The 24424-nt window shown below is 39.9% G+C and overlaps 1 protein-coding gene across 1 annotated transcript in view; it reads left to right on the top strand.

Moving 5' to 3' along the window:
* The window catches only part of ush2a (Usher syndrome 2A (autosomal recessive, mild)), a 630034-nt gene that overhangs the window by 192516 nt on the left and 413094 nt on the right, over nucleotides 1-24424 (top strand). Inside the window, 2 exon segments of the mRNA XM_052011249.1 lie at nucleotides 12539-12620; nucleotides 20808-20995. Of these exon segments, the coding sequence (XP_051867209.1) occupies nucleotides 12539-12620; nucleotides 20808-20995 (270 nt within the window).

Genomic DNA, 24424 nt, shown 5'->3' with positions numbered 1-24424 from the left:
GCAGATGGTTAGTTTGGATATTGGGAACTGATATTTAATCAGGGATCAGGAACTGTGATCACAGATGGGTAGCTGGAGACCAATGTTTTTGATGGGAAAATATCATGGAATCATATGTTCTAGGATTGGTGGTCAGACTGGAGATTGCAGATAAATGCTTTAAAGGGAAACAAAGGGCTGTGTGGAAAGTGAACGTTTCTGCACAACTCTATCTGCAAAGGACATCTACTGGCATAATATGTTGAATGACTTCTTTCTGTGTTCTATTATTCCATGATTGTCTAATTCCAGGATTGTCTGGTATGGCAACACATCATAGACCTGAATTTAAACCTACGATCACAAAGCAAAAAACTGCACACTCTGGAAATCCCAAATAAAAACAGAAAATCTTGTTGATGGTCGACAAATGCTGCCTGACCTGCTGATATTCTCTAGCGCTTTCTGTTTTCAGCCCAAGATCTGTCAATATGGCTCATCCACTAGCTGTGCATGAACCTCAATTACATTAATGTTTCCATCGCTTTTACTTGCTCTATATCTGCAAGATCTGCCCTCTAACAATTCACTGACCTCTCACAGAGCCATAATTTCCATTGTTCCAGCATTGGCAGCCATGCATTGTTAAATCTTTTCATTCCTTTGCCTTTAAGTTCTCCATTCCTTTGAAATTGCTTTTAAAAACCTACCTCGTTGATAATATTTCTGTCACCTTCCCGCAATGTCACTTTATACTTTCTGGCATTAAATTGAGTTTGATAACACTCTTCTGAAGAATGCTGGTGTATTTTACCATGATAAAGGTATCACATGAACAAATTACTGTGAATGATCTGCCTATTTATTGCTCACCATTTTCTTCATCTGGTATAGCTGTGCGTTCAGTAATTCTGTTTAAATAGATACTGAGATGATCAGCAGCAAAGGGAAGATAGTTGGGAATAACATTGAAGTGAGAAACTGACATATTGATGAATTCAGAATGTTATTTCATTCCTTGACTGTTTGGCTAGAATGGTTTTCCTGACATTGTCTCCTCCTTTCCTCTTTCTTGCACTTATCAATAATCTTTCCTGCTCTCAGTAGTACTCTCATCTTAATACTCCTTAAGTACTGTGAGAGCTCCTGCCCCCACCTACTCCTCAGATAGTGCATTCCAGATTTCAACATCCTCCAGGTGAAATAAGTTCTTCCTCAAATCACCTCTAAATCTCACACAATCTTGTACCTGCTACCTTAAACCTACACCAATTCATTATAGGCACCTTTCTTAAGCAAAAATGTTTGTCACTATCCACTCTTTCTATGCGCCTCATAATTTTGTATATTCAGTCAGTTATGTCCTCAGCCTTTTCTGCTTCATCCTATGCAACATTCTGGCAAATTTCTTCTACACCCAACAATTGATTTTAAACTTTAAAAAAAATATGACATTTAAATAAAAGTTATAAACAATTCAATTTCTAGGCATAAGGCATGAAATCTTAATGCAATTTTGCCTGACTAGTATGATTATGAGAGAACCTACCTTTAACCCTGCAGGGATAATTTTGGATGTGTTATACTAACGTGTAGCCTTGAGGATTTTCAGATGGTAGAGTAATGGTAAAGGATGTCTTTGGATGGACAGATGTGAATCATCTTGGAAATTCCCTCTGCTTTTTGTTTTAAAAAAAAGTACTTGATGGGACGGGGGATGGGAATTTAGAATGTGGTACACTGATTAGATGACCATCTAGTATACTTTAAAGTGTTTAAGTAATCAGGTCATTGCGCCATTGAATTATAAGGGTGGTTAGTTCCTTTAGCGTTAGTTTTGAAAGGTCATACCAACGAATATCAGTTTATAATCTCAGCCATCATTTATTGACCCTAGTCTTGTTTCTTGAGCCAAAAGAATGTGGTTTTAAGGCTCACCTCAAGTAGCTGAGCAGTGACATTTAGGCTGAACCCTCACTGTAGCACTGAGAGTATGCTGCACTGCTGGAGGTGTCGTCTTTCAGATAAGATCCAGATTGCACTCTCAGATGAATACAGAAGATTCTGAAATACTATTTGGAGAAGAAACTCAAAATTAATAAAATCATGTATTTTGGTCATTTCCAATTGCTATTGAAAGAGCGTGCTATGCAGAATTGGGGTGTTGTTGAGTAACTTGACTTCAACTGTACTGGCTATAAAGTGTTTTGGGACATTCTGAGGTTCAGAAAAGTGGTAGAGAATTGACATCATCTTTCTTTTAATACTAAAGTTAAAAAGGCATTGATCAAACCATGATTACCATATTAATTGTACAGATTGCCCAAGCTATCTAAAACAGAATCTATAAATCTTTGGGGTAAATTTTCCTGGGTATTATTCTTCACCTTAATAAATTGGAAATGCATAAAAAAGCATTCTGGAAATCGAAAATAAAAATACAATTTGTGGAAAGAGAAACAAGAGCAGATACAGTGGCATAGCTAGTAGAGCTGACTACCAGTGACTGGAGTTTTTAAGGTCTCCCTATAACCATGTGGGTAATTTCTCCCCCCTCCCCCCCCTCCCACACACCTCCCCGTTCCAAGGTTCTGGTTTCCTCCCACAACTTAAAGGTGTGGTTAATTGGCTACTCTAAATTGCCCCTGAAGTGGAGGCGAGTTTTAGAATCTAGGGGGAGTTGATGGGAATATAGGGAGAACAGATTACAGGGAAAATTAGCTGGGTAATGGGATTGCTCTCTGAGCCAGAATACACTCAATGGGCTGAAATGGCCTCCTATGTTGGCAGAACATGTGGAAGTTAACTTTTCAGGTCAGACCTTAAGAATTAGCTCTGCTTCTCTCTCCACCAACACTGCTGGACCTGCTGAGCATTTCCAATATTTCCTTTCCTTATTAGAATCTCATTGAACTGGGCAGGAGTGTGCCTTGCCTGTTAAATGTTCTATCTGATCATGTAGTTCAGATTATAAGAAAATAAGACAGATTTTGTTGGAGCTGCCCAGTACCCCTTGCTGGATTTTCTCTCAGTAGTTCAAAACATCAATCCGTAATACCAAAGTAATAAATATTTAAATCTCTCTGTGTTTTACTTTACTTTCCCATCTTCCCACTGAAGCATTAGGAAACAGAAACAAGGAACTCGTTATGCCAAGGACATTGTGACTGTGTGTTAAAGAGAGTTATGTTGTAATTGTGATAGTGAATAGAATTTTAATACTCCGTTATAAATTACAAACACATAAAAGATTTTATTTGGCTTATTCAACATTTTACCTTCAACTTGCCAGTGGATACTTAGGCCTGATACTAGGATTTATATTTTGGTGATTCAATAGAATCCAGAATCTATTGTTGGTAAAATGGTGGCCAGGTATTGAAGAGATCTCCTGAGACAGAAGACTGCAAGTTCATCTGAGTTATAAGCAAAGGAAATATGGAAGAAGTTGCCTTCTGTAGGTTTCATTCAAAGCAAATTTCTCAGCAGCTTTAAAATACTGTAACTCATTTTGTACAAAGCTATCATAATGTGCTTTATTAAGGTTGCTGAAAGCCGATTAAAATTGAACTTTCAGTTGAAATTCCACAGGGGATCTATCACTTGTCCGTTATAACTGTATGCAAGATCCATGGAAACATTGAAGAGATGAAATAACTATCTTTTCCACTACCCTCCAGAGTTTTCATGGATTTTTCTGTCAAAGGTATGGCAGATGGTCAGAACTTCAACGGCTTGATCTTTAGAACTACTTACATATCTTTTCTTTCATAAAGTGCATAATCTGTGATGCAGTTAATTTGACTACAGTTGATAACTTAATTTACATAATCCACATATGTAAATTTATGCCTTAGATTAGGTCCCAATTAGTTCCTTCCATTTCCTTCTATGCATTACACTTCCTTAATTATAATAAAAAATTAGTTGTAGCGACTTTTTATTTTGTGTCCCGTAAAATGCTCTGTAGTTTACAGCGAATCAACTGGAAAAGATATCCTGAACTGACTATAAATTATGTATCATTCTAATCTTTTAGTGTTCATCTGTTTATTTCGTAAAATAGATCAATGAAATTCTCCAACAATAGCAGGAAATCAATTGGAAAATAGCACATCATTTATGGCCTTTATTGTAAGTTATAGCTTGTTTGACAGTAATCAGGTAGGCTCCCAAACAGCACATGTAATTTCTTGTAACACATCTACAGATAATGTTTGTTGATCCATTTCTAATGCATCCACTGTGATCTGTTTTTCTTGCCCTGGAAGCTTGATCTTATGCAAATAATGTAATCTTTGGAATGCACAAGATAGCCTTGTTATCACTAATAGAATGGGAATAGATTGTCACAAACCATATTACAGGAAGGTATCAGGCTAATATCAAATGTCATGAAAGATCCAATATTATTGTATACTAGGAAAGGGACAAATTGTTGTTTGTATGGGCTAGTCATGTAGTTAGAATATGTACATCATTGAATATAATTTTCCTATTTTGTTTTGCTCCTTCTCCCACTTAAATAAAGATCTATCCAATTGAATTATGGAAGTTAAAAGAAATTGTCAAAAATTGTTAAAGTCATCATATAGATTTGTAACTAATCTCCAATATCTATTAGTCAAATATCTTCTCTATAAGTAAGATTTAATCAACCAAGTATAATTTTCATCTTCACAAAGTATTGACTAGCTAGTTGTAAAAATTTAGAATTAGGACTTGCAGAGAATGTTCCTTTGTTGACGTTAGCCCAGATTCCCCAGCTGTCCTCCTCCTTTGGCATTCCCTGGGGACTAAGAACGACCTGGTTCTTTGGTCCTGAGATGATTGAGAAGGACAATGTTGATACAATGGACCCTTCCACACAAGGGGCTGAAGTTAGCAGACAAGAAGGGTAGGTGGGTGGGCACTCTAAGGTGATGCATTCCTTCCACCATTTACAGTTTCTGCGTGATCCCAACAAATGGACTCAAGGTGCTCAGTACCACTCTGAATGTTCCCTCTCCCCTTTAAGTGATCATGGGCCAGGGATTTCCAAGAGTCAGTGGAGGTGTTGATCTTTTTAAAGGGAGTTTTGAGACTATTGTTGAATCTTTTCCTGTATCACTCTGGTAATCTCATTCCCTAATGGACTTCAGAATAGTGTATCTGTTTCAGGAATCTGGTTTGGGCATGCAGACAATATGGCCAGTTTAGCAGACCTGAGCTGAGTGTAATTAGGACCTCAGTATAAGAGCTGTTGGCTTGGAAGAGAACACTGACATTAGTTTACTTATCTTTGAAATGAATTTCATAGGATATTGTGGAGACAGCTTTGGTGGCATCCTTCCAGTGCATTGACGTGCCTGCTGTAGGTAATCCAAATCTCAGAAGTATGTAGGAGGCATTAAGCCATGAGTTTTGAGGCAGGTTTGAGGAGATGGTCTTTAAAACCCCTTTTTCCTTGGTCAACCAAATGCTGTGCTGGCACACAGAAGGCAATGGTGAATTTCTGCCTTTGCTGAGAGGTGGCTCCTGAGATATGGAGACATTTTCCTGGGTCTCACCACCGATGTTGAAAAGGCCACAGGCCAGATAAAAAGCAGCAAAACCTTGGGAGCAAACGGTATCCCTGCTGAAGTTCTAAATCCCGGCATTTAAAAAAACTCAGTCACAAATTAACATCATCACCATTTGGGAAGAAAGAGATGCTGTAGTTGTGAGCACCTTCAGAAAGGAGGCAAATATGACATGACATCTGTGTTCACTGCTGTCTGTCACCAGGGTTGTCTTCAACCACTTCTCCCAATGGCCAAAGAACTACTACTTGAATCAGAGTGTGGATTCCATCAATCTAGGGGCAAAGTGGATATTACCTTCACTGTGGGGCAACTCCACAGAAACGCAAGGGGCAGTGTCAAGTACTATACATGGCTTTTCTCAACCTCCTTTTGTGAGTGCATTCCAAAGCAGCTTGCAAGTGTGGTCTCACCAGTGCCCTCTACATTTGTAGCAAGAGTTTCCATCTGGTGAGTTTCACTTGCAGAGTCGGGAGTTGGAGCGAGATTTGGAGCGGGAATCTTGAAAAGAGGTGAGTCTCTGTGCCTGAGCTGGTGAGTTTCACCTTGCAAGGGTCTAAATGAGGCACATTTGCAAATTGTTACCTGCTGATTGGCTTATCAACAGCAGCAAATAAAGGTAAGGCAAGTATAAGCAGAGCGGCCGTTGTTGGAGTGGGGAGCTGAGGCTTTGATTCAAGAGGCTTCGGTGAGAAGAAGTGAAGGTAAGTCTCTGGTAAGTGTCTTTTTTTCTTTCTTTCTTTGATGTGGTGTTGCCTGTAGTGCAGAGTAGTGAGAATGGCTCCAGGGTAAGTGGTGTGTTCAGCTTGTGAGATGTGGGAGTTCTGGGAGATGTCCAGTCTCCCTGATAACTACATCTGCACAAGGTGCATCCAGCTGCAGCTCCTTACAGACCGTGTTAGGGAACTGGAAGCTGCAAGCTTGGATGACCTTCGGCTCCTGTGGGATACCAAGGAGTACATAGACAAGAGCTATGGGGAGGCAGTCACTCTAAGGCTGCAAGAGGCAAGTAGCTGGGTGACTGTCAGGAGAAGGACGGAGAATAGGCAGATAGTGCAGAGTACCCCCTGTGCCGTTCCCCTCAATAACAGGTATACTGCTTTGGATACTGTGGGGGGGACAGCCTACTAGAGGAAAGCCTCAGTGACCAGTGTCTCTGGCACTGAGCCTGGTCATGTGGTGCAGAAGGGAAGCGGGGAGAAGAGGAGAGCGCTAAGTGATAGGGGATTCCATAATAAAGGGGGACAGACAGGAGATCTGTGGATGTGAAAGAGACTCCCGGATGGTATGTTGCCTCGCTGGTGCCAGGGTCAGGGACATATCAGATCGGGTCCACAGCATTCTGAAGGGGGAGGATGAACAGTCTGAGGTTGTGGTACACATTGGTACCAATGACAAAGGTAGGAAAAGAGATGAGGTCCTGAAGAGGGAATATAGAGAGTAGGAAGCTGAAAAGCAGGACCTCAGGGTAGTAATCTCTGGATTGCTGCCTGTGCCACGTGCCAGTGAGGGTAAAAATAGGATCTGGCAGATGAATGCGTGGCTGAGAAATTGGTGCAGGGGGCAGGTTTCAGATTTGTTGATCATTGGGATCTCTTCTGGGGAAGGTATGACCTGTACAAAAGGGACTGGTTACACCTGAACTGGAGGGGGACCAATATTCTTGTGGGCAGGTTTGCTAGAACTGTTGGAGAGAGTTTAACTAGTTTGGCAGGGGGATGGGAACCAGAGTGCTAGGTCAGAGCTTGGTTCATTTAGTGTACAAGTAGATGCAGAGTGTAGAAAGACTGAGGAAGGATAGGCAGTTGAAAGGGCAAAATTGCAGTCAGTGGATGGGCTGAAGTGTGTCAACTTTAATGCGAGAAGTAAGGCTGATGAACTTAGAGCGTAGGTAAGTACGTGGAACTATGACATGGTGACTATTACAGAGACTTGGCTGTCGCAAAGGGCAGGAATGGCTGCTGGATATTTGGGGGTTTAGATGTTTCAGAAGGACAGGGGTGAAGGTAAAAGATGTGGGGAAGTGGCTTTGCTGATCAGGGACAGTGTCACAGCTATAGAAAGGAGGATGTCCTGGAGGAATTGTCCACTGAGCCAGTGTGGGTAGAAGTCAGAAAGGGAGTGATCACTCTATTGGGAGTATTCTACAGACCCCCATAGCAGCAGAGACATGAGGAGCAGATCAGGAGGCAGATTTTGGAGAGGTACAAAAATAAACAGGGTTGTTGTCATGGGTGATTTCAACTTCCCTTATATTGATTGGCACCTCCTTGGTGTAAAGGGGATAGATGGACGGAGTTTGTTCAGTGTGTACAGGAAGGATTCCTGACACAGTATGTGGACAGGCCGACTATAGGAGAGGCCATACTGGACCTGGTGCTCGGCAACGAGCCTGATCAAGTTTCAGATCTCTTGGTGGAGAGCATTTTGGAGATAGTGACCATAACTCCTTGACCTTTACCATAGCCTTGGAGAGGGATAGGAGCAGACGATATGGGAAAGTATTTCACTGGGGGAGGGGGAATTATGATGCCATGCGGCAGGAACTTGGGAGCGTAAATTGGGAACAGATGTTCTTGGGGAAGTGCACAGTGGAAATGTGGAGGTTGTTTAAGGAATACTTCATGGGGCTCTGGATAAGTTTGGTCCCATTGAGACAGGATAAGGGTGGTAGAGTGAAGGAATCGTGGTTGACACGAGATGTAGAATATCTTTCAAGAGCAAGAAAGAAGTTTACCTAAGATTTAGAAAGCAAGGATCAAACAGGGCTCTGGAGAGTTGCAAGATAGCCAGGAGGGAGCTTAAGAACGGACTTCAGAGAGCTAGAAGGGGCATGAGAAGTCCTTGGCGAGTAGGATCGAAGGGAAAACCCCTGGGCATTCTATATGTCTATGAGAATAGAGGATGACTAGAGTGAGGGTAGGACTGATCAGGGATAAAAGAGGAAGCATATGCCTGGAGTCGGAAGAGGGTAGGAGAGGTCCTTAATGAATATTTTGCTTTGGTATTCACCAGAGAGAGAGACCTTGATGTTTGTGAGGAATCGCATGCCACAGACTGATATGCTAGGGCATGTCAATGTGAGGAAAGAGGATATGCTGGAACTATTGAAAAAACATTAGGATAGATAAGTCTCTGGGGCCAGATGGGATATATCCAAGGTTATTACGGGAAGCTAGGGAAGAGATTGCTGCGCCTTTGGCGATGATCTTTGCGTCCTCACTGCCCACAAGAGTAGTGCCAGATGATTGGAGGGTGGCAAATGTTGTTCCTTTGTTTAAGAAGGAAGTAGGGATAACCTAGGAATTACAGACCAGTGAGCCTTACTTCAGTGGTGGGCAAATTACTGGAGAAGATTTAGAGACAGGATTTATGGGCATTGGAGAAGCATAGGCTGATTAGGGACAGTCAGCATGGCTTTGTGAGGGGCAGGTTGTGCCTCACAAGCCTGATTGAATTCTTTGAGGATGTGACAAAGCACATTGATGAAGGTAGAGCAGTGGATGTGGTGTACATGGATTTTTGTAAGGCGTTTGATAAGGTTCCTCATGGAAGGCTTATTCAGAAAGTCAGGAGGCATGGGATCCAGAGAAACTTGGCTGTGTGGATTCAGTATTGGTTTGCCCATACAAGACAGAGGGTGGTGGTAGATGGAGCGTATTCTGCCTGGAGGTCGGTGACCAGTGGTGTTCCGCAGGATCTGTTCTGGGACCCCCTGCTCTTTGTTATTTTTTATAACTGACTTAGATGAGGATGTGGAAGGGTGGGTTAGTAAGTTTGCTGATGATACAAAGGTTGGTGGTGGTGTGGATAGTGTAGAAGGTTGCTGTAGATTACAACAGGATATTGATAGAATGCAGAGCTGGGCTGAGAAGTGGCAGATGGGGTTCAACCTAGATAAGTGTGAAGTGATACACTTCAGGAGATTGGTTTCAAAGGCAGAATACAAGGTTAATAGAAGGACTCCTAGCATAGAAGGACATGGTAAAACTTATACGGAGGAACAGAGGGATCTTGGGGTCCACGTCCCTAGATCCCTTAAGGTTGCCACACAGGTCGATAGGGTTGTTAAGAAGGCGTATGGAGTGTTAGCCTTCATTAGTTGGGGTATTGAGTTCAAGAGCCGCGAGGTGATGTTGCAGCTCTGTAGAACTCTGGTCAGACCACACTTGGAGTATTGTGTTCAGTTCTGGTTGCCTCATTATTGAAAGGATGTGGAAGCTTTAGAGAGGGTGCAGAAGAGATTTACCAGGATGTTGCCTGGATTGGAGAGCATGTCTTATGAGGATAGGTTGAGTGAGCTAGGGCTTTTCTCTTTGGAGAGAAGGAGGATGAGAGGTGACTTGATAGAGGTGTACAAGAATGATAAGAGGCATAGATCGAGTGGACAGTCAGAGACTTTTTCCCAGGGCAACAATGGCTAACACGCGGGGACATAATTTTAAGATGATTGGAGGAAGGTATAAGGGGGATGTCAGGGGTACGTTTTTTTTACACAGAGTGTTGGGTGCGCGGAACGCACTGCCTGCAGAGGTTGTGGCGGCAGATACATTTAGAGACTCTTAGACACATGAATGATAGAAAAATAGGGGGCTATGTGGGAGGGAAGGGTTAGATAGATCTTAGAGCAGGATAAAATGTTGGCACAATATTGTGGGCCGAAGGGCCTGTACTGTGCTGTAGTGTTCTATGCTCTGTTGACTCTGCCATGCTCTTTTCAATTCAGGACAACTTTCTAGATACATTCCAAACTACTTGCTGTAACTGCATGCTAATGTTTATGTGTTTTATATACAAGGACATATAGTTTCTCTCCAAACAACATTTTGATTTCTTAATTTTCTTTGAATGAACTCTTCTTCAATGTGCCAAAGTCACAGTGTAAGTTCTGTGGCATTTCTTTAAAAAATCACAGCAGGCAAAGGAACTGAAAAAGATTTATATATATTTGCATGTTGCCTTCCCGATAATGTTGCAGCTCACAATTTTAATTCCTGCTATGCCGTAATATTAATTATGAGCCAAAGTAGGTGCATTTACCTTGTTGTTCCTACTGATGCTGCAAACCTTATTCCAAATTTGCTCCCAGGACAAAGAAAATAGAAGTTTGTCCATTGTTCCTCAATTCTACTGACAACCAAAAATAACTTTAAGAGCAACTGCTTGATTGAACATCCCAACATTCAGCCAATTGCACTGCTACCACACTGCTCCAGCAACCCAGGTTTGATCTTGACCTGAGTGGAGTTTGTATGTTCTCCCTCTGACTATCTGGGTTTCCTCTGCATACTCCAGTTTCATCTTGTATCAAAAATTGTGTTGGTAGGTTAATTGTCTACAATATATAAAAAAAACCCTCGCACTAGGTCAATGGCAGGAGAATTGGGGAATTGAGAGGCATGTGATAGGGAAATAAGTGAGGGGAAAGCAATTGATAGGAGTGCTCGCAGAGCTGGCATTGACTTGGTTGGAGGCAATAGGGCCCACAATGTTATTAGGAATATTGAATTATGAACCCAAACTCCCTATACTCATTTTCATGTTATTAATTCTATTTTTATCAGCTATCTTCATAAAGTTCAGTCAGCACTGTCTTTCTTCCCCCCCGTTTGAGTGTTAATTTGCAAAATCAGGGATGAGATGAGGCTGGAGTTGAACTTTTCATAATTTAAAAACAAATTTTTGATAAAATGCAAACTTGTGAAATACTTTCTCTATTTAAACCAAAATCCTGTAATAGTCAAATTTTGATTGTCATGTGATTTAGGGAAATCACGTGTGCACCACGTAAGGTGCACAAGTCCCAAAGCCTCATTTCTAAAACATGTTAAATACATTTAATTTTCTTTGTAATTTCCCTCACCTCTTCTTTTAATATTGAATAATAAGAGTCAACTGTGCTCTATTTAATCTCTCAAAAAGCTTTTGATCTAATAGAATTTGTCTTTTTAATTCTGATAGATTGAATTAAAATTTAGGAGTACTGTATTGGGAAAACTGCTTTCATTTGTTTCTTTAAGAATGATGTGATCCTGTTAAGGGCAGTGTCAGCATTACAATGCAACATTTTCATGTTGTAAATGTATTATTGAACCTTTTATCCCATCTACCACATAGTCATGAGCACCTCATACATGCTCATGAATGAAACAATGTGCCTTTGCTCAGAAAAAAAAATCAACGGATTGAGATTCAGCTCGTAGCTAAGCCGAATAAATCAGCTTAGACAAATGAAGAATAGTGTCTGGGAGGGAGAAAAATATTATACTGTTAACATCTAAATGGGCATTACTGCTAAATTAGTATATTTTAAGTGTAACAGATATTTTTAACAAATTATTGAAGCATTTCCAGATCAGTACAAAACAAATAGCCAGTGCTAACTTTTTCATTGATGTTTGACCTCTGTATGAGGACAATGATTACATTTCAAACATAAACAACAGTTATACCTTCCTCTGCTGAAATACTTTCACATGAAACTATGGACGAGGAATTGTGTTAATATAAGGTAGCATTCTGTGTCATCCCAATGCTGTTTGTACTAGTCACAGAAACAATGAAAACTTCAGTTGTGCAGTTCACAGAACAGCAATGACACACCTCCCTGTGTAATGCCAGACTGAAACTGGATTAGCTGTTTCAGCAGAGCATTCCATCTTGACATGTTTGTAGTTCTCACTTGTCAATATACTGCCAGCAGGTGTGTTCTGTAAAGCCACTTTTTCAGGGTTAAATCTACAGATGCTGCCTGAATAGCTAAGTATTTCTAGCATTTTCTGTTTCACTTCAGATTTCCAGCATCTGCAGGATTTTTGCTTTTGCTTTATTACTGTTGTATGAATGGATTTTGTAATGATGGGAGGTGGATAAGGAGGTGCTCCTAAGAGATCAGAAGGAGTTGGACAGACTGTGGATGACTGGCAATTCCCTGGGGAGCTCTGGGGAGATTCCAGAATAAGCATGGACATTTGCTTGCATTTCATTCTTCCCCACAGTGCTGGTATTCAGAGACTGAACTCGGGTAGTACTATTCCTTACAGACAACTTCCACGCTGCAGCCATGTGTTCCTGGCAAGAGTTTGTCAATGAGATCTCTGTAAGGAGTAATATTACACGAGTGGCATCTCTGAATGCCTGAACTTTGGGGAAGTCTGCAACACAGGCAGATATTCTTGCCTATTCTGTATACTCCTGTAGGATGAAGGAAAAAGTAGATGAATGCTTCTTAAGTGTGGAGATTGGGTGATCCCCTTAATGCAGTGGTAAGCAGCATACTGTAGGATATGGTAGAGATAAGCAGAGCTGCCTAGAATGATCCTGAGGCTAGGATGTTGAGAGTGATTGTGACCTTGACCTCCATGGATAAAGCTATCCTTGCTGATGTACTTGAGACTGCAGGAGGTCACAGATCTCAGTGAACACAAATGATGAATGTTATCACTTTTTAAGTAGAAGGTTCCAGGTGAAATGGGCTTAATAAAATATGATTGTCTTGTAAGTTGACAACAAATATTTGTTCAGATCATTGAGGTTGAACATCTCACTGCAAATGTATTTTTAGTGTTCTACTACTGTTGATATTATTTTGGGGAGACTTATGCTGGATTTTCTGATGGCTCAAAATCTGCGTAAGATACCTCTCCTGCAGGTTAAGCTAATTTTAACTGCAAAACACCTTTACTTTTGAAGTTGTGTAAACAGGTTTCTAGGCCTGTTTTCTGAACTTGATCCTTGGCCGCCTCTTTGATGCAGAAGTTATCAGGATGCTAAATGCTCCAAAGATAGCATTATTTAAGTGATGATAATCTTTGTATTTAAAAAAAAGCACAATGTAAACATTATTTGTCAATATTTCTTTAGATAGAGAATCATAATTTGCAAAGTTAGGAGGAGAAATTATATAGTATGAAAAATGATTACAGGATTTCAATTTGCTAATAGCCCATGTCTGTGTGAACTGGTATAGGTCTGACAGGAAATTGGTTCAAACCGTGTTTTTGCTGGCCTTAGTACTAAGGAATATATCCCATTTTCAGCACTGGTTATCATCAGTTGACGATAAAGTGGGCCGTGCTTAGTGGCTATAAATGGTTGTGCAAGTCATTCCACTGATCCTATAGCACTGCGGAGGTGATGGCTGGTCATAGAAGGTGTCAGCCCACAGTGCCAAGGTCAGCAATTCATCTTCTTCATTTCCTCCAAATTCACATTCAGTCTCACACACTACTCAGTGAAATTTATCTCATCACTTGATTATCAGCGGTAGTCATGACATTCGGATGCTCCATCGCACACTTAACTTTATTGAAAGTCTTGTGCCCGAACCTCATGGCTTTCACAGACTATGACTGCTTCAATAAGCCACATCAGCCATGCACATTGTATAACACTCACTGAAACAGTTCCCTTCCTCTTATGGAATGAAGTTCCACGTTCTTTCTGGCAACAACAGACTGGCTGGGATGAATTCTAGCTCTAGTGGTTCACTACACTGGGGAAGAGAGTGGTCACACTGATTGGAGCTGCTATGGTGGAGCCACATACGATGCTAAGGCTTCTGAGCTGATAGAACATAGAACAGTATAGCACAGGAACAGTCCCTTTGGCCCACAACGTTATGCTGAACTAATTAAATGCCTAACTAAACTAATCCCTTCTGCCTACACAATGTCCATATCCCTCCAATTCCTGCCCATTCATGTGCCTATCTAAGAGCCCCTTGAAAGCTTCTATTGCATTTGCCCCCAGCACCACCCCGGCAGCATATTCCAGGCATCCACCACTCCCTGTTGGTAGAAAATTTACCCTGCACATCTCCTTTGAACTTACCCCCTCGCACCTGAAATACATGCCCTCTGGTATTAGACATTTCAACCTTGGGAAAAAGACACCAGCTGTCTACTCTCTGTGCCTCTCACAATCTTATAAACTTCGATCAGATCTCCGCTTAGCCTCTGCCGCTCCAGAGAAAACAACCCAAGTTCGTTCAATCTCTCCTTATATCACATGCCCTCTAATCTAAGCAGCATCCTTCTAAACCTCTTCTGCACCCGCTCCAAAGCCTCCACATCCTTCCTGTAATGGGGCGACCAGAATTGAATGCAATACTCCAGATGCGGCCTAACTAGTGTTTTATAAAACTGCAATATAACCTCCCGACTCTTGAACTCAATTCCTTGATGAATAAAGACAAGCATGCCATACACCTTCTTTACCACCCTATCAACCTGTGCAGCCACTTTCATGGAGCTATGGACTTGGAACCCAAGATCCCTCTGCAAATCAACACTGTCTTGCCATTAACAGTGTACTGTCCCTTTACGTTTGATCTCCCAAAGCGCAACACTTCATATTTAGCTGGATTAAACTCCATCTTCCATTTCTCCGCCCATATCTGCAGCTGATCTATATTCCATTGTATCTTTTGCCAGTCTTCTATGCTATCCACAACACCACCAATCTTCATCTCATCTGCAAACTTACTAACCCACCCATCTATGTTTCCATTCAGATCATTTATATATATATATCACAGACAGTGCAGAACACCACTAATCAGAGACTTCCAGTCCGAATAAGTACAATCGACCACTACCCTCTGTCTTCTATGGGCAAGCCAATTCTGAATCCAAATGGCTAAGTCACCATGGATCCCATGCATCTTAATTTTCTGGATGAGCCTCCCATGAGGGATTTTGTCAAATGCCTTAGTAAAATCCATATAGACAACATCCACAGCTCTACCTTCATCACTGATAAAGGGTCTTGACCCGAAACATTGACTGCTTATTTCCCTCCATAGATGCTGCCTAACCTGTTGAGTTCCTCCAGCATTTTCTGTGTTGCTCAACTTTCATCAATCATCTTCATCATCTCCTTGAAAAACTCAATCAAGTTAGTAAGACACAACTTGCCCTGCATAAAGCCATGCTGACTATCCCTAATTAGACCATGGTTTTCCAAATGTTCATAAGTCCTATCTACATTGGTGTATTGACTCATTTATCAGAAAACGTATGTGCCCTGTCAAAGAGCAATGGAAAATCCAGCTCCAAACTTGCACATGTCATTTCACAGCCTTGGAGTTACTTCATTTCAGCATGGAGCTGGTAGTTGGCTGCATTTCAACATCATGTATGGTTTTCACCCCAATGTAAGAGAAGCACCCAGTGTCTGAGAGCTATAGTGAAAGCTCAGACTGCTGTTGACATGGTTTTGGGCACCAATGTTGAACAGGGCTTTGCGTGTCAATCTATCCTCCGATAATTTACTAAGATTGCAGATGCACCACTTAAATGCATTTTCCCACTCCTGCCATTGCCCTAGTGACATTGTTATTGTTCCACAGCAAACTACCCCAATTACACCCTCTCAAAGTAGGACTGTGCAATCCTGAGCCAAGGCTTTTTGGCCTGGAGCTAGTCAAATTTTTCCTGCAAGGCCACCTGCAGACTCCTCCATTGAAAGTCAACAGCCTTCCATTATTTAAGCTGCAGCCAAATGAGGTAGAAACATGTCAGAGCAGACTATAGACAGAGAAAGGCATTAAGAAGAAGCACAAGCATGAGTAGTTGTTGATGTAATGCTGATTGTTCACTTTTTATGATGTATGGAATTATTAATGTTTTGGAAGTAGATGTGGTGATTTGTGTTTTGCTGCAGCTTTAGCTGAAGAGATTCTTTTTAAAGGATGAGCTTCTGAGAGAGAGTAAAATTGAGAGAGGATATGTATTAAACACACAGATAACTTAAATTATCTCTTACTCTCTAGCTAAAAGTTAGATATTACCTCCAGTTTTTGTTCTCCTCCTTGTTATCTTGCTGTGTCTCTTACACTTGTTGACCAGATGCTGACATGTGAGCCTGCATGGTGCCAGGATTTGTAAAAGATGCTGCAAGCCACTACGAATCAATGATATATCATGTCACCGTATGTACCTCATTAAGTGGGTGCTCAGCTGTTGCTTGAGTGTGATGCAGAGGTTGGCAGCAGTTTAGTGAGTGAGTAGCCCTTGTCACTATGTCGTCACCCACTGGTCTGGTGTGGTTCAAAGCTGAGGATATAGAGGATCAGCATGAAAACACCACAGCTGTTTCCCAGTCATCTCAAATTAACCATTAGACTGTTTTGGCTCTGTTTACAGATCAGCTACATATTAATTCAGTAGAACCTCTTGTGCTTGATGTAAATCTCCAGATTTTGACATCTGAGCATGCAAATTGAGTCTGCCCTACCATTTGGCTAATCTGATTGTAACCTCAACTCTTTATTTTCTTTCCCTTTGCCCCCTTTGCTTTCTCCCTCCACCTTAAAAATATACAAAAACTCCAAACCTCTTTGAGGAAGGCAGTTCCAAAGACTCATGACCCTCAGAGGAAAAAAAAACTGTCAAAGATGGGTGATTTCATATTTTTAAACAATGACACCTAGAACAGAAAGCATAGTACATAGAAGAGTACAGCACAGAAACAGACCCTTCAGCCAACATGTTTGTGCTGAACATGACGCCAAATTAAATTATTCCCATCTACCTGCACATCATGATCATATCCATTCCTGCCTGTTCATGTTCCTGTCTGAATGCCTCTTGAATGTCGCTATTTAAATATCACCCCCGCCCGCTTCCCCCCCCCCCCCCCCACCTCCACCAGTCACCTACCACTCTCTGTGTTTTAAAAAAAACTTACCTTGGACATCTCCTTAAAGCTATGCCATCTAGTATTTGACACTTCCACCCTGGGGGAAAAGCTCTACCCTATCTATGCCTCTCATAATGTTATAAATTTCTATCAGGTCTCCCCTCAGCCTCTGATGCTCCAGAGAAGACAGTCCAAGTTGTCCAACCTCCTCCTTACAGCTACTACTGTCTAATCCAGGCAAAGTTGTGGTGAACCTTTTCTGTACCCTTTCCAAATCCACACCCTTCCTGAATTGTGGCAACCAGAACTCCACACAATATCCAAATGTGGCCTGATCAAAGTTTTATACAGGTGCAACATAGCTTCCCGACATTTATACTCAGTGCCCTGACATTTGAAGGCTATCATACTGTATGCCTTCTTTACCACCTTATCTACTTGTGTCCCAATTTCAAGCAGCTATGGATTTGCACCCCAAGATCCTTCAATATATCAATGCTTCCAAGGGTCCTGCCATTTACTGTATTTCCCCTTACATTTGACCTCCCAAAGTGCAACACCTTGCATTTGTCCATTTGCCATTTCTACCCCCATATCTCCAATTGATCTGTACCCTACTATATTCTTTGACAACCTTTTTCACTATTCATAACTCCACCAATTTTTGTGCCGTCTGCAAACTTACTGAACAGCCCACTTATATTTTCATCCAAATCATTTATATATATCACAAATAACAGCGGTCCCAGCACTTATCCCTGCGGAATAGTCAGGGAAACCCCTCCACCAGCCTCTGTCTTCTATGGCCAAGCCAATTTTGAATCCAATGTACCCCAAGTCACTGTGGATCCCATGTGCCTTAATCTTCTGGATCAGGCTACCACGAGGGACCTTGTCAAATGCTGAGCTCTAGATTCTCTCCACTGATCCTCACACATGAGAAAACATCCTCTCCACATCCACCCTATTGAGACCTCTCAGGATCTTATATGTCTCCATTTAGTTCCCTTTCATTTTCTGAGCTCCAGGAGATACAAGCAGACACATCAATGGTACAATGCTCTCAAAGCTCTATGCAGACACTGTCTTAAAAGGAGAAATAAATGAATTTACTCTCCTACACTTAAAGCCTCGATGATCTCCCCAATGTAATGATGCAAAGCATATTGTTAAAGATTGCTCAGCCTCAGCCAAAGAAATGCAACTCCACTGTCACCCCCTTGACTGGAATCAGAAAGACAATTCTGCCCTTGTTCAGTGGCTACACTTACAATGGAAATGTGGCAGATCTCTTCAACCTCTCCTTCATGATGCAGAGTCTCCCATGACATTACTCACTAGGATGCACAGGGAAGAACAAGTCCTTAAATACCCCACTAGATAGGATTTTCTTGGAAAACCCTTCTCCCTCTTGATGAGCTCAAAACGACCTTTTTGATCTTTCTGTAACAATCAAAGATCAGTGGCATAGCTAATTCCTAAATGCCCCAAATCACGGGGTAAAACTGAAGGTTCAGTAAGGCTTTAACTGGTGTAGGTGGAGGAATGACACCTGGATGGTAGAGGAGGCCTTTCTGTGACTAAACAGGTTTCATAAATGTGGTCAGCAAAGTGCACACGTTGGTTTAGTTTGACCCAGTTTGACAATGGTCATGTCAAATCAGCATTTCACAAGGTTTAATGTCACCAAATGTCAATGCTTTGCATATTTTAAGCTTGCATAAGTGTGCACACAATTTGTTGTGCTGCATGGCATGGAATGTCTGCCATCTTGATAATAAAATAAATACTTTTTAACCAAAAATAAATTAATAAGGAAAATAATATTAGTTAAAAGTTAGCTACTGACCATGTTGTTTATACTTCATTTTTGATATTTATATTGGAAAACCTGTTGATTTTTGTCCTGATCACTCCAGTCACTGAACAAACCAGCAATATGCTGATGTTCACATTGCAATATAATTGCACTATTTTTTGTATAGTGTGATGTTCTCCTTCTACTGTTATTCTGCTTCACATATTGTCACAATGCCCAAAATAATTTTCCTCGGATTCTAATTTTCTTTTCATAAATCTTGGTTTATTATCTTGTGGACTGATAGCCACTAAATTAAGGAACATGACAACAATGACCTTATCTTATTGTTTATTCAGTGTATCTGAGAGTTCATCTATCCTGAATCCAAACACATCTAATGAACTACCTTTGCATTGCAGTCCTCCAGTAATTTATTCACCAACTTCTCAATAAGAAGTTCCTCAAAACTGCTGTGAAATGAATGACCAGTTCATCTATCATGGAGATACATATATGCCAGAATACTGTGAATTTCTTTACTTTTTGGCTAATGCCATTGCATCTTTTTCATCTCCCTAAATAGCAGGTGGGCCTTGTTTCAATGTCCATTTTGAAAAATTGTGTTGCTAATAATTCAGAGTTCCTATAGTGGTATGTTAAAATGTTAACCTAGATGATATGCTATGTCTTGGAGTAGGACTTGGATTCCATAAGCATCAGAACCAGAGCCAAGCTGGCAGTAAATTATTGAAAACAATACACAGGTAGCATAGGTATTTCAAACCATGACTTTTTGTCATATCCACTTATACATGTATTTATTTTTTTCTATTTTGCTTTTTTAAAATATTTTATTTTATGTGAATTATCAGTGAAAAGAGAACATGGCTTAATATCGTTGTACCAGAAGATTGTCATCATCAGTCCAAAATCAGCAGTAAAGTCATTTTCAATGTGTGCAATAATTAAATCTCTTTGGTCTGTCATATGTGATAATGAGTATTCTTTGATTAAATAAAATACATTTCCCAAAAATATCAACAGAAAAATTCCCAAAAAGTAATGTAATATTAATTATTTTCCATTGTCTTGTGGCTCCATCCTACTAACTAAGAAATAATGGAGCTTGGCTATGAACTGCTCATTTTCTATACAGTAGTAAGCAGAAATAGGTAAGTGTGATTGGTTTCTTCTAAAATTCAATCTCATCTCCAATTCTGCTGTAAAGAATATTAATTCCATATCACATTTTATTATATTTGGTGTGTAATGGCTCTATGTTTACTCAGCTAAGAACCAGATTTATATCAGTGAAATGAAAATTATACCTCACTGGTTTTGAATGTGATAGAAAATTCTTGGTTCTGCAACTGAAGACATGCAGATGTGAACATTAAGGAAAATCCCCACGAAATAAAAATAAATTGCAAAAATAGTAACAAAGCAGCTGGAAATTTCTTTGGAATTTGTACTATGACTTCAACTAAAATGCATCTGAAAGTGCTATTATACCTATAATCCTGCTGCATTGTTGATGAAGATGATGAGGTTGAACTAGAAGGAAATCCTTAGTGCAGACATTGTAATTAATGAAGGTTGTAGTTTCAGAAACATTCTCAACAATAACAGCCAAACTCTCAGGTGCAATAGAACTTTGTTCAGCAAAGTTCAACAGTAGAATTGCTCATGTTTAATATAATGAATGTTAAAATCAATAATGAAAGCATCATTTAATGTAGTAACATTTTCTACAATATTATTAGTCTTCTAAATCTCAAATGGTAATTTGAACATGTCTTGTTCTCTTTGTACACGGTTAACAGTCTACACTTGTATCGGTTGTGGTTGCAGCGTATACATTCATTGGCTGTGCAAACAGTTCCCAGGTCACCTTGCTCACAGCACAACTGCCACCCCTTTACGTTGATGCACCAGCCCTGGCTTTCTTGGACTCGAAGCATATATGTCCAGTAACTTGCCTCTGCTACAGGCCATTTATGTTCTACGTTATGTAAAATTCTCCTGAGGGTTCAATCAGGATGGAGCTTATGACAGAAAATTTAATTTAACATGATTAAATGCTTCAAAGTGATTAGTTTAGTGATACTGTGAACCTTTGATTATCATTGGCTGTTCTGAGGCTAACTTAATATAATTTCTGGGTTTAAGCAATCAAGTTAGCTCCTTACATTTTTACATGATATTTCTTGTTGCAATTTAGAAATAAAAATTATTTCATCTCCTTTGAAATTATAAGGTACTACTATATTTAAAACAGAAAGATATACATTTCATTCAGAATTTAAATAGAAACAGATTGAATTATTTAATTGATCTGTGTTTCTATGTATTTTCAAAGCCACATGATTATAATAACCAAGGACTAACCAATATTCGAAATTGATAAAGTCAAAAGGTGTGGATCCATAAGTATTTTCAACTATATATCAAGAATATATCATAAATCAGTAGACCTAAAACACATCTGAAAACTGTTCAGGATTTTATTCTGCCTTATTGTATTTAGAACATACTATTGTAAAACCTATATGTTATGTAGGATTTTTACAATAGAATAAAATATTTAGAAGAACTGTAAAGCTCATAAATCATATGCAATATTTTGGACAATAAAAGATTCTAATTTCACATTGAATAAAAATTAATTTTTTAAATATTGTAGTACGTTATGCAATCAGATTGGTGACTTGGGCAAAGACTACTTCCACCCAGCCCCATTTTTGCAGAGGCTTATTGCACATTTCAGTCCCCGCTAAGTACCAGTTGTTCTATCTTTCTATTTCATCTGACAAAGAGTATGCAAAATAAAAAAAAACTGCAGATGTTGGGAATCTCAAATAAAAAAAACAGAAGATGCTGGAAATACTCAACAGGTCAGGCAGCAACTGTTAGAAGAACAACAGAGTTAACATTTCAGGTTGAAGGCTCTTTGTTTAATGTTATCTTTTTAAATTGGATCATGGAGGAATGCCACAATTGACCATATAATGAATATCTTTCCTGAGTTGAGTGTCTTAATAATATTAGAAGTTCATTTTTTGACGCTAGTAAGTTTAGTTTAAGTCTTCTGTAATTTTTTTACTAGTACATTATTTCTGGTTTGACTAAACTTTGCATTTCTTTCAGTTTATTAGGCAAATACTCTGCTTTGTATTTATAGTTTGTTGGCAGCTGCAGTCAAAGTTCTAAAAATAATATTTTGTGCATACAACATTTTAAATTTTTTAGTGCAAGATCAGAGAAGGAATGAAGCAGAAATGTGTTTGTACCTAACCTGTCTTTAACCAATCAGCTGTTTCCATAAACCAAGATGCAAAGAAGCAAACAAGTATTGGTGAAGCATTATGCCACTCAACTAACAACAGTATTCAATGATATATCAAAGGTCATGCCACACAATCCACATAATTTTTAAAGGTACACATACCTTGATGTATACCTTTATATATCTCACTTCGAGTATTTAACCAAACATCAATTCACTCACTTCTTCAGTCATCTTGACAACAAACTCTAACTGTAGCTAAATTTAACATGTCTACAGTATTCATTCCTATTAACTGATAATAAGCATAGATTAGTTTTCCAAATATGCTGCAAACATAACTCTACATTACAAATCTCATTTCCTGTGCTATACGAAAGATTGGCCATGATCTTATTAAATAGCGGAACCTGCACAGTGGACTGCATGGTCTGCTCCTGCTTCTAAACCTGATGTTCTTTTTTTAATATCTTTATGCTCAATGTTCATTTTAATACACTTTGTACAGAATTACATTGCACAGATGTGGCCTGTGAATAGCATTGACCTTGAATTCTGAAGTAGCTCTTAAGTGGAAGGTTGAGCCCTGCTTTGGAATTATCTAAAAGAACAAACCTTGCCAGGAGTTCTAAGAGCCCATCTTCTTCCAGACAAAATCTGTTTTATTTAAACTTTCACAATTAATGATTATCTCCACCCTATTGCTAAAAGCACTCATCATACCACACTATTTGATTTTCTCCATGCCACCTGCTTCTGTTCATTTACCTTAGCTCCTCAATTATCTCCCTAGATCCCATCTCAGATTGTCTCCCAAGGGTACAACTTCTGGTCATTCCTATGTGTCTGACATACCCAATCAATTTCCTGACCCCTCCCAAAGTCACCTCTCCCCACCATTTTTACCTTACCGCAGCTGCATACTTATTTCCCAGATCCCCTCCTCCCACCAAACTACAGTCGTCTCCCTGGCCTTGAGCCCTATGTAAGGAAGAATATTTGAACTGGGGCCTGTTATACAAAATTGGGCGCAGGCACTCCTGTACAACATTGCTTTAATGTGTGGTTAGATGCATATCATTTCAAGGCTAATATCTCTACACTCTTCTGATACTGTATGTCTGAATTACTCCATCTGTGTCTCCCAAGGTTCTAGATTTTGCTAAGTTTACTCTTTAACAAAGTGAAGCAATAATTGATGGTAGCAGACCTTGGTGTGTACAGTAAACAACTGTACATTCATTTTCTGCTCTCCACACCCAACTTTACAAATATTCAGATTCATCTTTTTTTTCCTTTTGTAACCTGTTTTTTTTCTTGGATTTATTTTCCTTCCAGAACAGTTGAACTGATTATCTGTCTCCATTTTGCCTTCTTCCTATGAAATGCATTTTTTTAATCAGCAAGGATAGTGAGAAAGGGTATCAAAGGATACAGCAGAATATAGATATGTTGGAAATCTGGGCAGAGAAAAGGCAAAGAGTTTAATCTGGACAAGTGAGGTGATGCATTTTGGCGGGTCAAATGGAAAAAGGAAAATATATAGTAAATGGCAGAACCTTTAGGAACATTGATGTTCAGAAGGATCTTGGTGTGGAGGTCTTGGCTCCATGAAAGTGGCAACACAGTGGATAGGCTGGGAAAGGAGGAGTACAGCATGCTGGCCTTCATTGGTCAGGGCACTGTGTATAAAAATTGGGAAGTCATGTTGTAGCTTTGTAAAAATTTGGTCAGGCCACATTTAGAGTATTGTATCCATTTCTGGTTGCCACACTATAGGAGGTGTGTGGAGGCTTTGGAAAGGGTGTAGAAGGTGCAGAATGTTGTCTGGATTGGAGTATATTAGCTATTAGGAAAACTTGGATTGTTTTCTCTGGAGCTTCGGAGGCTGAGGGGCAACCTGATGGAAGTATATGAAATTATGAGAAGCACAGATAGAGTAGCTAGTCAGTCTTTTTCTCAGGGTGGGAATGTCAAATCCTTGAAGGTTTAAGATGAGAGGGAGAAAGTTTAAACATTTCCAAAGCAAGTCTTTTACACAGAGAGTGGTAGGTGCCTGGAATATGCTGCCAGGGGAGATGATGGAAGCAGATATGGTTGCAAAGTTTAAGGGACATTTAGACAGACACATGAACAAGGAGGGAATGCAGGTAT

Source organism: Pristis pectinata, chromosome 3 (genome assembly GCF_009764475.1).
Source record: "Pristis pectinata isolate sPriPec2 chromosome 3, sPriPec2.1.pri, whole genome shotgun sequence".
NCBI classification, from domain to species: Eukaryota; Metazoa; Chordata; class Chondrichthyes; order Rhinopristiformes; family Pristidae; genus Pristis; species Pristis pectinata.
Note: the sequence above shows the minus strand (reverse complement) of the source record. Positions and strands in the feature narration are given on the sequence as shown.